The following is a 17,998-nucleotide window of genomic DNA, read 5'->3' on the forward strand; positions in this document are numbered from 1 at the left end:
AATCAGTCTGGGTTACAAAATTCAAAACATCAGATAATGTTCCAGCATCTGCAACTGCTGGAATGAGAAAGCCCACAGTGGATTCCAAGATTTCCCACTATTGTAACAGGTCCTGCTTTGCTTTCGATTTCCCACAAGTCTCACGCATGTGGGGAACAAAAGACAGGCCACAGAAGCTGAGATTATGTCAAAAGAGGGGCTGAGACCATTTCAGTGGATAAAAAGTGTAGGAACAAAAAGGAGGAAGAAAAGCTGCCCTTTAGTGGTTGATAGAGCTGCATTGTGAGAGGCCTGGCTTAATGCAGAGAGTCCAGCACATTTCCATATTGCACATTCCACATGCCACAAAGCTGGTCTGCTTTGCAATCCTCAAAAGAAAGAATATTAAATGGGTACAGTTTAAACAGTTCACACCTGGCATCACTTTTTTTTTCCAGATTAGTTTGAAAAAAAAACTTTATTATAAACATATTTTGATGCGTTAGAACAGAGGTCAGGTGCATTGCAAGGCTGTACAGTAAATGAAGTTTGCAAAAGAGGCTATTTTGGAAATTAAGCTTATCATGTGAGTGTCTGTATTAAAAGAAATTATCCAATTAGACTGAAGCAATTTCAATTTATTTCACTGCTTGTTGAGCAGAAAGCAAAGAACCTCTTTCACCTCCCAAGTGCACAAAAAAAAAATCTGAAAATGCCACACTGAGCAAAATGGAAACACATATTTTAAAAGCCTAAACTAATAAGTGATGCATTGAAACATTTGCAGGAGCCTTTAGGAACTTTTAGATGCTCAGTTCTAAAATCTGACTAGTGTTTAAAAATAGAACATTTTTTTCTACAATTACATTCCTTCATCCTGTATTTTTATCTCTTTTTTAAAATTAATTAAGACTAAGAAAGGGAATTTTAATTCATGTAATTCCTGAAGTAAATTAGAAGGGCAGGAAAAAACATAGCTTCCCCAAACCTCTCAAATCCATTAAATACTCTGGGGGAGCAAAAGCACATTAGGAAAAAAAAGTATTTCTCAAACCATTTGACTTGTTTAAAACTTAAAAGTAACTTTTAAGTTACTGAATATGAAGTTCTGGTTTGGTTTTGTTTGGTTTTAGAGTTGGGAAATATTTGTTCTGGGTTTCGGTTCCTTCCCCCCCCCCCCCTTTTAAACAAACACAGCCTTACCAACTAGGTCAATCTACAGAGTTTCACTTGAAATTTCTTTTATGTCTTCATATTTAAATATTCATTCAAGTTTTTTATTGGCTACTGGTATAAACTGGTATTTTTTTTCAATCTATTGATTGCATTTAATCTTTGGAACAACACTTCTGTGCTCACAGACCCAAGTTAAAAGTATACTACCATACAAAATCTACATGCACCAAGTATTAAGGAGGAAAAAGTCAAATTAGTGACTTCACAACATTAGTGTTCAGAGAACAGTAATTTCCAGCATTTTTCCCATTTAAAATAAAATTTACCATTAAATTACCATTAAAACCACAGGTAAAACATGTCAAGTTTTCAGGCCAGAAAGCTGCATTTTAAAACTTTTCCAGCTGTAATTATAGTATTAAAAGATGCCAAGACTACTTTTGGCCACCATATTCTAAAGCATTTCTGTTTGCTACTGCTCCAGGCACATAGGACAAACAGAACATAAACTGGTGGGGGGACGGGACACAGGACGGACAGACAGCTGGCAACTTGCCATACATGTACTGAAATAGAGGAGAGGGCAACATTTGGCTGAAAAACAGTGAATACACTTTAAGAGCTCTAATGCTTAAATAATGAAAGATTTTTTTTCCCCCCACCAACCAATAATCAGATTTCTTGAAAATAACATGATCAATTAATTACTGTGGTTTTAACATCAATTAACTGATCTTACATAAGCTTTTTTATTAAAACAGGTGCAGTTTAATAGTACAAAGCCTTGGACTGCATACATTTATGCTACACAAGATCAGCCAAGTACCTGACAATACACTGAACGTGAGCTTTATCCCTGACATTAACACTGCAGCATTTGCAGCAGGTTATATTAAACTGATGCTAAAGCTTTGCACAGAAGAGATACATAAACTGACCTTAAATAAAAGGCAATGATAAAAATAGACTGTATCTCCATACACAGACACATTTACAACAAAACCTGACACTTCTACATAATTTACTTCTCTAATTTGTCCCCGTTTGAAAAAGCAGGAGAACAGAAAGCAAGGGAGCAGTGAGAGCACACAAAGATGGGGTTCAGTGGGTTGGAGTACCTGAGGATCCTCGGGAGGTTCTGCGTCAGAGCTGGCACCCCAGTGGAAATGGAAAAGTGCACGAGCAGCAGAACCGAGAGCGACACCAGGATGGCTGAGTTAATGACCACCGCCCCGCCAACGAAGCCAAACACAAACAGCAGCATGCAGCCCGGATTCATGGCGCTGCGCTGGCATGGTGGAATGCCGGCTCCAAGAAGGCTACGCAGGGGCCAAGGGGGGATCTTTGTAGGCAAGGTCTGTCATTCGGCCGCCACCACAAAAACAATGCCATCAGCAGCAGCAGCATTCCACTCTTCTGCAGCAGCTCGAAAGCAATGACATCACCACCCTCCTCCCCCCTTGCTGCTCCTCACAGCATCAATGCAGTAGCGCAGAAGCACAGCCAGCCCGAGAGTGCTTCTCCCTCCTTCCATGAGGGGTTCATAGATTCCAAAGCTCCCAAATCTGCATAATCTATTCCCAGCAAGCCCTGAGGACAAGCAGGTATCATGCAGGCACACAAAGACGCAGCTAGACCGCGGCCATGCTGGGACAGTCACTGACATTTTCCCTGCCTGCCCCAATACAAACACTCCAAAAAGCTCAAATTGTTTCAGGCTAATTAATCTACGAAGTATATCTCACTGCTTAGTCGCACAACAGCAAAAGCCGCTTTCTATGGATTTCTACGCTGTTCTCTTACTGCATTCCAATCATACAACAAATCTTTCTGATTCAGCCAAACTGTTGTTGTAGGATTAAAGAACAAAGTCTTGCAAACACAAATGAATTGAATTTTTTTCTCATTTCAGGGTGAGAGCAATAAATAGCTTACCTAATTCTACTGTGTGTTGTCGATTCTAGCTGATCACCCCCTGTTAGCTGATGAAGTTTGGTTCTTTCCAAGTGCTCCATATAATTGTGTATCATCTGTTTAAAAGGACAGAAACAGAAATATTTAGTAACATTTACTTGTACTACAACTGCATAGTTCTTGACCAATATATTCTCCCCCTGTAATGCTAAACAGTAAAAGCGTTTAGAGATATTAAAGAAATAAAGAAGAAAAATTATACAGAGTGTAAAACCACAAACCAGAAGAGAAGTCCATAATAAATTAAAAATATTGGAGAACTTCCTTGTACATTTATGTACAGGAAACTTCCTAAGGGTAAAGAAAGTGCATGCACTATTTCAAACATGAGTTTGGAAAAGAATTACCATGTTCAAATCCATTTTGGAGTCTGAGACCTCTATGTCCAGCAGATATTAGCGTTTTTTACATGATACATATTAGGCACTATAGGCCTTATTGCAAAGTACTGCAAAGGTCAGACAATATGCTCCTCAAATATTAAAGACTCTGAATCTACAGGCTAATAATCAGATTATTTCTGTAGGCAGAAATACGAAGTCCCCACTTTTATTCTTCTAAAACACAAATAAACTTAAGCCTTCTGTATTTTCTGTAAGGGAAGTTTGGTTTTAAATTATCTAGGCTGATATCTCATTAAAAGGACAGAGTGGCTGTGGATTTTTAGCACTCAAGATGAGTTCTGCTTGCTCTTTCTTTCTCACAAGAGACAAGCACAGGCCAGCATGGTATTCCTACAGTCATGACTTGTTTAATGAGCCCCAACTCCCATGGCCAAAGGATGCTGCTCTCAGCGTGTAACTGATCCAGGACATGCATGGGGAGAAGATGAGGTATCACTGCATCATTCCAAGGGCTTCATTTGGACACACATCTCTGAACTTAAAACTGGGAAAGCCTGAGAAGCCTATGTACAATTTGGTATTTTTAGCACTTCCAACATTCACGGTCACAGATGAATAGGGCTAAGAACAATAAAAGAAGAAAAATCACAGGTGTACAGCAGAGGAATTTAATGTACTTTTTTTTCCTGAGACATATTCAGGTCACATCTTAACAGCTTCCTCTAGAAAAAACAAACAAACAAACTACTCTTTAAAACTGTAATTTCTTCTGCTAAAGGCTATACAAACACTTCAGAATAGTGATATTCCAGGCATTTGTACAACCAGTTTATATAATCTTTTCTTTTGGGGGCAGCTGCACACATGAGTACAGAACTCAGCAGGACCTGGAAACCTACATTTATGAGTTACTCTCAAGACAGGTTTGATGTATCCAAGTTTGACCTTCAGATGCCACCAACCTCTGCTAGTTCCAGCTTCTCCTCAAATGCCATTTGCCAGCATTAGCTACATAGGAATAAATATTCTTAGTTTCAGATTTTTCTGATCAAACAAACTGGCTTAAGACATCCTGACGGATGGATATTCTACAAATCAGTAACTTATGTTAAGTGCTGGTTACATACAGATGTTGGTTTTCCCAGCATTCACCTGAACTAATAAATATAATTCAGACCAGAAAAAAATATCATGCTATTTTCAGAGAAACATTATATAATAATGTTTAATAATATAACTTGGACTGCTGTCAAAAGCTTACAACATTTGTCCTCCAACAAAATGCAGTGTTTCACCAGACCATCTCATTTGTTTTCTGGTTTTTAATGCTTGCTCACACACAGACACAAACAAAAGGCACAAAAGGACTGAAAGCTCCACCTTCAACCATCCACATTTGTTTTTTTCCATTTTAACAAAGCAGCCAGAACTAGATGTTCTGCTTGTTCCTTTGCATAGTTTTACACAAATTTATTATAATGCAGATAGTTTAGAAATTCGGGGGGGGGGGGGGGGGGGGGGCGGCAAGAGTGTCTAACTTTGAAATGCACATTAGACCATTCCATATTCTGTTCATGTATTCCCTCATCACAGGAGGAAAATGTTACTGACGTGCCTACAAAACCTCCCATTTTCAGCACACCAATTGGTATCTCAAAGTTAAATTTTAAATAGAACAACTGTTTTGTTTTGAGCCAGTGAACAGAAGATGAGTGTCTAGTACCTCTCCAGGGAACTGCTAACACATAAGAAAAAATAATAGGGTCAGTAAAACCCACACAACTTTCATGTTTTGCAAAGGACATGGTTTTGACCTACTCTCTTCCCTCCTCTCAGTCTGTTCTTTTGTTTACTGAAACATCTCATCACATTATCCACAGAGGCTGGAGGGCAAGTCAATTTAAAGGACTGTTCAGTTTCTGTTGTTCTGCAGCTGAAAATGAAGCTGATGATAAAGTATGCAAATCTGTAGATCACGTACTTCAGCACAATGCATATAAGCTATAGGAACCAAAAAATAAAATTAAAACCAGAATGTGCAATGCTGCATGGCAACTGAAGATTGACAGAATCATAAGGTTCTATGTGCATGTGCTACACATCAATTTCTCCACAGATCCAGGCTATATGTGCCTGTGGTGTCCAAAAAAATCAGAACAGTGGTACCACCATGTAAAGCCCACTCTCTGCCTCAACTCAGGGTCCCAAGGATAAAAGTTCACAATACTGGAATAGTGTCCACAAGGAAAAGAGTTCCTCACCTTCCCTTCCCACGGGATGGGCAGCTCCACAGCTGGTGCTGTAGAGTTATAAGAAATGGTGTGTGAATTCCCAACTTCCACAAACTTAATTTGAAGGTTATAGTAATAAATACTGCAGCTTCTTGAGAAGTAAGCCCACTCTAACCGCTCATCTGCAATAAAACTTTGAAAACTCATTCCAAAACCACTGGGATTTGAACCAGATAGTATTCAAAAATCTTTTCAATCTAAATGACCCTCAAGCCTTGGCATATCCATGAAGTGCCATTCTGATCCAAAAACCTGTAATGAATTAATGCACTAGAATTCTGAGGCCTCAAAATCTGATTAGAAGTTCTGCTGTTTTGAGATTATTCCACTGTTGAAATAAAAAGGTTTTAATATTACTGAAATTTTAAAATAGACTTAAATGGATTGAATTGCTCTCCACTCAGCACAATTTTTACTGAAGTTATGCTGGAGGACTGATGATAAATAATTGACTCTGTCTACCCATCTTCAATACAAGCTCCAGTAAATATTTAGCCATCCATAACCTTTCACTACAGACAATTCGCTCTGCTGCCCATGAAGTCCACAAGTACTTTGAATACAACCAGTTGTTCCTAGGAATACACATCACAAACAGAGAGCACTTCAGCATTGTTGTAATTGAACACATTACTCAATTATGATTAGCTGAGGGAATTAAAGATAAACTCAGAACTTGGAAGCATTACCTCAGTTAACAGCAATTCACAGTTCAGGTGTTAATGATTTTAAGGCACATGTACAAACCAACTACAGCATGCCTTTGAACAAATTACAGAGTGAACATGAAATCAATTCCCTTTGACTGCAATGTCTTTCCACCTCAAAAAAGTACTCAGATTGGTTTCCTCATAGGGCACATGACAAGTTTTACAACTGCAGAAGTGTTACAAGGTTTTTCTACATCTTGAACTTCAGCACTCAGTAAAGACAATGAACATCCTGGCACTCATTCCAATTTCTACCCTTACAAATACAACCACTCCCAGTGTATACAAGCCTGGCACTTGTCACAAACAAATGTGGATATGCCATGTTGGAGATGTTACCTCCCCTAGTTCTGGTGTGGGGGCCAGGCTTGAGTGGAAGAAAGCTCAGAAGAAGCCCAGGAAGAAGAAGGCTTCTGATGTGATGAATAGGGCTATTCCGTATCGTAATCCTTTTTGTACGGTAGGGGTGTGGTGGCCTTGGAATGTGCTTTCTCGTACAATGTCACGTCATCATTGGAACATGACAAGAATGGTTTATAGTAGGCCTTAACCAGGTTGAGAGCATCTCCTTTATACCTTCCTTGCTCTTTCACTCCTCCTTCCTTTTTGTGTCACTGCTTTAGCTCCCCCAGACAGGTTTTAGTAATTCTTTGGCTGTCAGACCAGTCTCGGTGCTACAGACCCCACTGTTTATCCTGCAGATCCAGCCAGGCTGGGCACAAGCAAGCTCCTCCCTTTGGGGATGTGCACCCAACTGTGTGTATATAGATCTTTCTCTGTACCAAATAATCTAGATTTATTGAAGTAACATATTTATAGAAACTCCTTGATTCAGTATCAAAGTTCTAGACACCTTTTTTCCTTTCAGTGTTTGTGGTGAGTTTCTCACCTAAGTAAAAGCACCATTCTCATTGGAGAGCTTGATGCATCTTTATCCATGCACAAGATGGTGTTGCTGGCAGATACATTAGTATGTAAAGATGTTACACCCAGGTTTTATAGATCAAGCTGTTAATGCTCAGCATAAGGCTTTAGAAAAACTATTTGCTTGACTTGATATCCAAAGTCTAATCTCACAGACAATGTGACAGCTGCCCATGCTTAGCTATAATTGTAAATAGACAACTCCACTAGCCTTCTCTTCCTGTCCCCTACCCAGGGACTTGCTAGGGATATGTTTATCCTAATGAACCTGACAAAGTCCATTCCCAATGCCAGAGCTAGGCTCACTGCTCTGTCACATTGTATCAGTGCAGAACACTGAGAAACTTCCATGGCCCAATTATGCTCCATTAAATTAAGCCCATATTCTACGTGTCTGGGAAAGATATCGAACGACCTCAGCCTAGTGTTTCCCAAAGGAGAAAAAGAATAACTTCCTTAAAAAGAGAAAAAAGAGGTTTATTTTGGAAACCTGTGCAGAAAGAGGCCACAAGTATTAGTCAATTCTCCAGGAGATCTCAAGTATTGCTTTGCCTCAGTTTCCCAAATGAATAATAAACATAAAAGCCTTAGCCAAGTCTTTAAAAAGCCAGTGCCATAGTTATGAAGTTATGTCCTTTAGCTCTGCAGAAAAAAGAAAGTAAGATCCTTTACCTCCTACTCACCAGGTAAAACCACCCTGAATGGTTTGCTCTCAAAGAGGCAGCAGCAGCGCATCATCTCAGCAGCAAAGGCAAAAAAGCCCTCACAGCTGCAAAAAGCAGACAGTCCTGCTTTTATCCAGGAACGAAAACAAGCCAGATTCTATTAAACAGAACAGATACAAGAGGCAACTGACAGAATTCCTTTCTAATTCAAAGAGCAAAGACTTGAAGACTTTAATGTTAGACTACCGCAAACCATTCTGCTTTCCAGCATACTGCCCTTGGCTGTGTAATTGCTTCCTTCATCTAGTCCTTTACAGTCCAAGAAAGATGGAAACAAGATTTTGCATAGTTAGGTTCCAGAAGTTCCACCTCAGGAACTCCAGCACACTGTTTTGTCACTCATCTCATCTGAGTGTTAAAGCAGAGTATGATCAGCACAAGATCAAAACCCACTGCGAGCACAGGAAAGACAAGGAACCAGAGCACAGAAGTCAGAACATGTTTAGGCTGTTCCAGCCATTCTGTTCAGACCAAACATTTTATCCTCTTCACTACCTGCTACACCTCACCTTCCAATCTGCCATCTCAACTGCTCAGGTTCTTACACCCTAATTTAAAATCAAGCCAGTTAGCAGGAAGGAGGCTTAATGGGATATCCTGCATTCACACCAGCCAGCCCACTGCCCTCTCCAGAGAGCAGCAAGACAAGACACTGATTTAACAGAAGGATCATGGAGGGTTAAAGCCTGTCCCCAGAGCTCTCCCCATCCAGGGTAGCCCTGCTATCTCTGCAGCTACAGACACTTCATTGCTGGGCAGGCTGGTGCTGGAATTGCAATGCAGACCCTGTTCCTGGCAGGTTGAGCTCCAAGGAGAACTCCCAGCTCTCACGACCACATATACACTGTAGAGAGGAACTGATTCAGCTCTCTGGTTCACATCCCTGGTAGAACTCACCAAGGTGACTCAGCTTCAGTAGGTCTTGGTCCATTAGGATTGAAAATGGGTGACATTCCCTGGGGTGCTGAGCCACCACCTTTGCTGGGCAGTGAACTCTAGCAAAGGCAGCCACAGACAGACAGGGAGGGCTGAAAGGTGGATATTTTGAAGGACATGGATACTGACTCAGGTCAGCAGTTGGAAGAGAAAGACATCCAACTTTGAAATATTCATCAGTGAAGTAAAGAATAAGGGGGGCTGGGAGGTAGAAGGAAACAAATAATGAAGATGGAAGAGAGAAAAATTGTCAGAAATAAAGACTGCACAAAATGTATTTACATTGCATCTTTAACATGACATCTGTCAAATAAGTATCTTAGAGCTAAAATTAAAAAAAAAATCTTTCTAAATGCTCTGTCCATTATTTAGTCAACTGAAAGTAAAATAATTGCTATTTCAGTAAGTATCAAAGATGGATCACTTGTAAAGAAACAGTGAAGTGGACTCAGAAGGAAAGAAGTATCCCTTACTAGTAAAACATGAAAGAAAAAAGTTTAAGAACCAAGTATTTGATAGAAATATTTGATCCAATAAAACTGATAAACCTAAGTGCTGAAAGGAGATTGGATATCTGCCAAAATACCTTGCATTAAAAGAAGAAAGTTACTACACAGATAGAAAGTTTTAGAATTTGTTGGTAGAAAGGGAAGCAGGAAAACACAAAGGGAATGGGGAGTTGGGCATTATTATCAGCCAGTCCTTTCCAGTTCCCAGGGATTTCTGTCCCTGAGTCTCAGACATGCACCAGGATACAACATTAAAATATTGACATGCTCAATCCTTTAAAGAGGTGCATCTTTGCAAGATTCACTCTGGTCTGGAAAACAAAGAATCAAGGAAGCAATCATATTGAAAGTGAGGAGTACAGAAAACAGGAGATCTGATTTTAGGAGAACAGGAGGTATTGATATGCCATGGTGCACTATAAAATATTTCTTTATGAAGAAAGGATAGTCACCCCAGTAATAGTAAAGCCCAACGAAACATCTCTCCCTACACCAAAGAAAGCGTATTTAAGATGTAAAAGAATAAATTGGAATCAAACCAGGAGAGGCTGTTGTCCATTTTGGAGCAAAACTTATGCAGAACATGACATTCAGACATATCTTGACATGATATGCAGAACATGACATTAGCGTTTCATTGAATTGTGCATTGAATGGTGCCCAATACATTTAATCTTTAATTCTGTGAAACAGGATTCAATAAAAACCTGTCAGTTCTATTGTGACAGAACCCACAGGTTCGAATTACAATAACTGGAACTCTGCAAGCACCCAATACTCTGAAGTACTTCCAGAACAAAAGGAGGCCAAACCTCAGGGGCAGCATTAAGATTTGTCACTTCTAATTTTATTTAGATTTCCAGTTTTCAACAAATGTTGAAAACTATCTAGTTTTCTAGATATTCTAAAGCATTCTAAAGCAGCTACCCAGTAACAAATGTGATTTTTTAAATGCATATATATTTATAATTTCAGTAAACATATTATTTTTAAGAGCTTCAGAAGTCTTGTCACACAAGTACTACAGACTAGTCACGGTTCCAAGTAATTTTTCAGCTGCTGTCAGTATAAAACACTTAATGTTGCTGAAAGCATTCAAGATAACCAAATCTGACATCTGTATCTGCTTCCCCTTTCCCCACGTGGGTCTTTTGGACTGGGAGCAGTCAGTATGGCATTGATCTCTTTGATAGCAATGATCTAAAACCAGCTCTCTGACCTTCCAAAGGCAAAACAAGGAAAGTAAGGAGAACTGTGCTCAAGTGAGACTCTAGATTAATCAGAATAATTCAAAGGACCTAGTGACCTCCTCACTAAAATATGGATATGACTTAGGCAGTAAAACATCCCTGCATGGCAAATACAACCTCCTAATGAAAACTGAAGCACTGCAAGTCCTGGTTTTGTGCTTTGCACCCAACTTAAACAGTGTGGTTCTTATTTATTTAAATTAACAAATTCAAACTTTTTCTATCTTCATCAGCAAATCCCATTTTCAATAGGTATCCATAAAGTATGGCAGGGAATTTTTTTAATCACAAATCCCAGCAGGCCAGGTTTTGAAAGGATTTTTTCCTTCAATGGTACAAAAAAACCAACACAGAAAATTGACAGAAAGAGTACAAAAATGTAATTTCATTTCTATTTGAAGCCTATTAGTGTATTTTGAAAAATTGCCTCTGAAATATGGAAGAACAAATTCCTTTTGAAAACTTCTCCATATCCGACAAAGCTATAAAAATGACAGATGTGTAATCAAACATTGAGAAATAGTCACTCAGATGTGAATGAGAAAAACTACATCACCAAATGAAGCCTGGTTACAACTCAGGGTACAAACCAAAATATTCAATAATTTTCCCAATTGCTCACAACACAAGTTTTTCCACAGATACACATTTTTACAGATACCCCAAAATCATCTTGATGTAACAACCTACCTCTGTATGTCTTGAATGAAGTGCATTGTATTCCTTCTTGAGTTCTGCCTCCCGCTCCTCAAGTCTGCTAACTGGAAGAAAAAATAAAAATAAAAGAATTAAACTCAGAGTTCTAGTAAGTGAGACTGACTTGTTTGGGACTAAGCAAACAGATCAGAGTATTCCTAGAAGTGAATAGCACAAAGCAGGATAAAAAGTATGTCAGTGGTTATGTTTTTAAGCTCTTATCACTGAGCTTTCTAAGTACAACAACAGCAGCACAATATTGCAATTTGCATTCCCCTAAGGAGCCCAAGTCCTATTTTCCCCTGCTGATTGCTAGGCCAGTGAGAGGGGATTTTTCTGTTCAAGGCCAGCTTACTGCTCACCCCAACCCAGATTGTTTCACATGGAAACTGCGGGAAGAGGCAGAGGCCATGTCACTCAATCCCAGATGAAGCCATGTGCTCCAGCTAAGGTCCTACATCAGTTCCCTAAAACACATCCACACAATTTCCAGAGGTGTTTAACCAGGACAAACATAGGAAAGGTATCTGTTAAAACACGTTCAAGCCCTATGTGGTACAGAAATTAAGGTTTCTGCTGGCATTCACTCACACTTCACTAAGCATTAAAGCAATAGATTTAAAGAGAGAAAACATTTGAATACTTCTGTAGGTATTCCAAGAAATTAAAAACAGATCTAGCAGATTTAGGAGAACTTTAAAATGTAAGTTCTTATTAGAGGGAAATGAAACCAACTAAGCAGCTCAGTTCATCTGTGCTGTGTTTCAGCCCAGATGAAACTGAGCAGAATCAAACTGTGATCTCCCAATGCAATTAACTGGCAGAAAAAATAACAGAATTCAGAACCTTCTACACACAACTTATTGTGTCATTCAAACACAAAACATTTTTGCTGCTTAGATGTGAATTCTATCTATTCAGGTATTTTTGAACACAATATTCATGTGACATAAGCACACGTATCAAATTGTGTAACTGAGCTTATTCTACTTGCTATATTTAAATATCCCTGGGAAAGTTCAAACTTATAGTTCCATGTTTCCAGAGAGTCACTGCCAGACACACATTATCTGAAGACAAATGTCAAGACCTTCTCTGCTCTTTGCATACTTTCGTGTTGCCAGCTGGGTCTCCTGAAAATTAATTCTCCATATATCATTTCTTTTTGATCCATATATCTGTATTTTGGCACAGTATTTTATCATAAGTATGTTTTAAAGAAAAAAACTCTTTGCCCAAGTCAAATGAGTGAAAATACATAACTGTCTACTCACTCAAATTTGTATAAACATTCTGCACTACTAATCTAATCTTGCTCTTATAAGAACATTTCGCTCCTTGATACAACCTTTTGCAGTCCATCTATAAATATCTGGCCAAAATATTACATCAAATATTATTTATACCATTGCCAGATCTAATGCTTCCATTTCTGCCCTATTATCAAACAGAACAAAAGCTCTTTGGATCAAATAGCAGGGAAGGCACAAGTATCCATAACACGACATAGAGAAAAATTTATTTTACAGACAATGCATGCATCAAAAAACACATATTTATGCAATGCAGAACACTACTAAACAGAAGAGTTCCATTTATTGTTTTGATGCACAAGATGTTTTAAGTCTCCTTGTACATTTGAAGTGCAGTTTTATGGAAGCCTTTGGTAAAACATTAAGAAGCAAGAGTCAGAACTTATAATTAACAAAGCTATGATATGAAAGACCATATTTTATACACTATCTTTGCCTGATTAACATCCAAGTAATGAGTTATGAGATGCTAAACAGCTGCCCATCAGAAATACTCAGCAGCTCTCATGTGAGCACACTGTGCCCAGGCTGTGTACCACAGATCCCAGAGGATCTCCCTTGAAACCTTTCCACTGTGCTAAACCTTCTTTGGGAAAACAGGAGATCAGAAAGTGCTAACTGTATGACTGATGGACCTTGTATTTGATGAAACCAGCTCCCTCTTCAAGAAACAGTGTCCAAGGATCCTCCCCTGCTGCTTTGCGCTGGGTAGTGAAGTCACAGTTCAATTCAGCCTCGCCTGGAACTCCCACACAAACCAGGGTGATGCACCCAACACTGTTTAGTGAGTTCATGTCTACACAGTGTAGCCAACTCCAGGGATGAATTCTGCAAGTGAATCTGGGAAAGTATTCAACAATACATTTAATGGAGATTAACACTACATCAGGTGTTACCAACACCCTTCTTTGCAGCTGCCCAAAACCAGCCTTCAGGAAATCCAGAAAAGCATTTCCCACTGTTATGGATACAACACACACTTGCACAGAGGTTGAGGTTCCATAAAGAAGCACACCACTTTTTCCATCTGTTAAGAAAGAAAAGCTTTAAATGTTTTTAAACTTTAATGGCCCAGTTATAATAAATAGTTCCTCGAATCAATTCATTGAAGACAAATGTACATGGCTAGTGATGCTGCACAGTCAAGGGGGATATCTCCATGAGATCTGACCACTATTTTCATTAAGTACAAAGGTTAAAACTATTAAAGGCCCAGAAGATGATATAACTGACATTAAGCACTTTCTTCTGGAAGTCATTTCCAGGTGTGCAACACTGCTAGAGGTAGAAGTTTCAGCCAGAAGAGGATGTACACTAAGTTACATACCCTCAACAGACACCACAACAGTCCTCAGAACTGGTTTTTCCAATACCTGCAGAATGACATATAGCACCAGAAATCTATTCTACCCAAAATATGGGTATGCCTCCCATCAAAATATGATCTTGCAAAAAAAACCAACGGAACACACTTTATTTTTCCAATTAAACATTGTGCAAGAGATCAGATATTCCCCAAGGATCAGAAATCACCACCAACTTGATCACAGAGTCAGAAGAATTTTGAGGAAGACTACCAGATTCTCACCCCAAAAACTTTGAGAAACTTAAGTCCCATCAGCAGTAAGAGGAAACTAAATAGGAGGGCAAAATGCCTTTCACTGGCATCCAGAAACACGTTTTAAACTGAACTGTTGCCAGTTCCATTTTAATACACCAACATACAAAGGAGTGGAACTCTGGCCCTGATAACACCCCAAGAGGAATGGAGTTGGGTACTGGCACTGCCTGCCCCATGCTGAGCCTGCCAAGTGCCAACCAGACATAGTTCGTATCAGACTTAAGCAACAATACAAAAAGTTCCTCTGATATTTCAGTCTCAGACTTTTTTCCACTAAGATGTCAAATTCTTATGGGTGGATGATAAAATTAGTTTGATTATATATATCCTAAAAGCAGAAGTATCCATTGTCTCTGTGCAATGTGTCTTTACAAAGCCATTACAAAGCCTTGTCACATCAAGGAAGACCTTACATTGCAAGATTACATTGTTTAACATAATACATGTGCAAAATGTAACACGCAACAAAAACATTGCACTACTCACTCTTAGAAGCTTATGTTGAATAAATACAAAGGTCTTCAAGCATCATAAGTATGAGCATAAAATGCAAATATTCTAATGCTTTTAGGCTGATGAGAAGGCATCCCCCTGAAACATCTCCACAAACTCAAAGCCAAGGTCTAGTGCAAACTTCTCCAGCACTGCCAATGTTCTAACACCTTTAATGACCTGAGATACCAATCTTGATGAAGGTTCTCTCACAGAAAACCAATTAAGCCTAAAAATGGGATATCAAATGTAATAGTAAACGAGAGAAACTGGAGTTTCTGTCTCCTGATAGCATTATGAGGAACTAGGCAGCCAAGCTGCCCACTCTGCCTGTTCGAAAGTCAGAGCTTACCTCCCAAGTCTGATGGCTTTTACCAAGTTTGGAACACCCTTCATCTGTATGTTGTCCTCTGCCTCAAACTCCTGATAAGCCTGAGGGGGAGAAAGAGAAACAGACCTGCTAGAATAGCAAATCCAACCAGTGTGATGCCTTCAAGAGGAATTACAAGTTCTTCCTACACAAGCCAGGACAGAGATTCAGCTAATTAACAAGCCCTTCCTGGCATCAGGATTGTCTGAAGACTCTCCTTGGACAGCTTTCATCTGGCTCTATTCCTTAATACAGGTCCCACACCAAAGTTAAGATATAGATCCAGAAGGACCTTATGACCTCCTAAATAGTTGCCAAAGAACACACACATCACTTGTGGACTGAAAAGGGGACTAAGCTATAAACAAGTGTTTAACCTGGAAGTGGTAAGGTCTGCAAATCAAACCAGCACAGAAAACTAATTTGTAAAACAAGTGAAAAATTCAACCCCTTGACAAGACCAACATGTTCAAGTAGCTCTTACACTGTGAAATACAGTTCTAGATCTCAGTTTAATAAGTAGAGCACTTGAAATTATGAAGATAATTTAGCTGTCAAGAATGCTCTGTTGATAGCAAGTATCAACACATGCAGCAGTAATGGTCTTATCCCTGACACTTCTGGACTGTTCAAGTTTGCACTATGTCTCAGGCAGACAAAATCCCTGCAATTTGTTATCAAAAATCCAAAACAAAACTTAAAAAAACCCCAAAACTCTTTAAACATTCTGCTACAACATTTAATATAAAGACAACCACATGCCAGGACATTCCTCACATAGGCTGAAACTCAAACAATCAAAAATACATACCAGAAACTTCTACACAAAATCAAGCCCAAAATTCAACTTCTTGCCCAGTCACTGCAAAAGAGGTGTTTTACTGAGAAAACTTTTGATTGACTGCTTTGCAAACAGTGGGATGCTCCATTTATACATCTGGCTATTGAAGCAACTCCCTGTCTGATAAAATCCACATCAAGTCAGTGTGGACACAGAAGCTTAAGCAGACTGGATTTGTTGTAAAAGCCAGTATAAACTCAAGAATGTAAGATTCTAAAAGAAAAATTTAAAGTAATTTTCTTAAGTTACTGCAGTATTTTGAGCAACAGAATCACTATAACAACCAAACTCCAGCACATAAACTACAATACTCCCTTAATTTAAAAACACACATGAGCAGTTAATTATACACCAGTGAATCTCAAGCTCTTCTCACCACTTTTGCTCAGGTATATTAACAGCGAAGCTTAAAGCAGGCCAATCACTGTTCTAATTTCCTACTCCATTTTATTTTACCCTTGAGTCCTGTAGCTTGGCTCGGTGCCTGCCCTGGAGCCAGCTGTACCCCCCTGCTCCATCTAGTGGGCTGCTGGCTCCCAAAACCACACAGACAGCAGGTCTTTGGGAACAGAGTCGGGAAGCCAGGGAAGGCACAGCGAAATGCACAGTCAGGATGAAAGCCTCCCTTTCCAGTGCACCCTGGTACTCACACTTCTTACAGAAGGATTTTTCAGGTGTAGTGACTGACACCTGAGGGACAGTGTAGCAAAGGGCAGGGAGAATCTGCCTGGTAAATAAACCTGAGATAATGATTGATATCATCAGAGATGAGGAAAATCCACACTGAGAACACACTAGCAAAGAGTTCAGTTCCACACCCGCTAATCAAGAAATACAGGAACCCAAGCCATTCTGTTCCTCCTTTGCTGGAAATCAGATTAGTTTTACTGCTGTCAGCCTGTGAAAATGAAGCAGGAACAATCTAGGCCCCCAGTGAACAAACCTGAACTTTTCAACTTCTTTCCAGGACCTATCGAAAAGCTTTCTTGTATTCCTTGAGATACACACCAGCTGAGCCACCCTAGAAGCAGGATTTACTGACAGAGCTGTTTCACACCAGTTTAGTTATTCACATCACCATCTGCGCAGATACACAAATCAAGTCTCAAAACAACTTTCTGGGAAGTTTCTGTTTCTGTTAAACTTCACAGCTGAAAGTTCACATCAGAGTCTCCCTGTTAACTACAGAGCCACATGAGCTGCATGATATCCCATGTGCAGAGATCTTAGATATTGGATGCCTTCAGATTATCTAAGAGTGGCTGTCTGCCTGGGTGTACATTACAGCAAAGCTGGTGTCCTGAGAGCTCAGAGGAAAATCAGATATCAAATACTATCTGCAGAATATTCACAACAAAACCTGGTCTTGCATCTTCACTTGAAGACAATGAAAGCAGTAGTTCTGTTTAGCTTCTGAGAAAAACAAATGTTTTTAGGTCAGCTTCCAAAGCATTTGTCTCATATACCAAATAAAACGTTCAGCAAGCAATATCTGCAGAGTATCACCTGACATGGAAAATACCATCATCTCAAGAGTTGTGTCACAACATTTACAGCTCCAAAACTCAAGAGTTGTTACTCGGGATTATATTTATTTGGGGTTTGTTTGTTTTGTTAGGTTTCTTTCACAAATGCTGTTTTTCTCCAAATGTAATCTATCTTGCACACAAAGTTCAGGTTTGATAAAGTCAGGTAAGTAGATATATCTGTTTTCTTGTCAAATGCAGTTTGTTATTTTGGTTGTACTTTAGCACTAGGCAGATCCAGAAACGGAGCCAAATCTTTCAAGTCCCATAGCTTACCACCTCCATTAGAAAGCACAGAAAGCACTTCAATCATGCAGACAT

At 39.3% G+C, this 17,998-nt stretch overlaps 1 protein-coding gene across 9 annotated transcripts in view; it reads right to left on the reverse strand.

Annotated features, from left to right (window-relative positions):
- SPAG9 (sperm associated antigen 9) overlaps positions 1 to 17,998 on the reverse strand; it is a 63,031-nt gene that overhangs the window by 33,875 nt on the left and 11,158 nt on the right. For 5 of the 9 annotated variants that reach the window (XM_054516830.1, XM_036394697.2, XM_054516831.1 and 2 more), the window contains exons 3-4: positions 11,509 to 11,579; positions 3,091 to 3,185 (exon numbers count right to left, since the gene is read on the reverse strand). In XM_054516830.1, coding sequence (XP_054372805.1) covers positions 3,091 to 3,185; positions 11,509 to 11,579 — 166 coding nt within the window. Of the gene's footprint in view, positions 1 to 2,273; positions 2,553 to 3,090; positions 3,186 to 11,508; positions 11,580 to 17,998 lie in introns of those variants that run through there. The other 4 variants (XM_036394701.2, XM_036394702.2, XM_054516832.1 and 1 more) reach the window with 2 other exon arrangements.

Source organism: Molothrus ater, chromosome 19, assembly GCF_012460135.2.
Source record: "Molothrus ater isolate BHLD 08-10-18 breed brown headed cowbird chromosome 19, BPBGC_Mater_1.1, whole genome shotgun sequence".
Lineage (NCBI taxonomy): Eukaryota > Metazoa > Chordata > Aves > Passeriformes > Icteridae > Molothrus > Molothrus ater.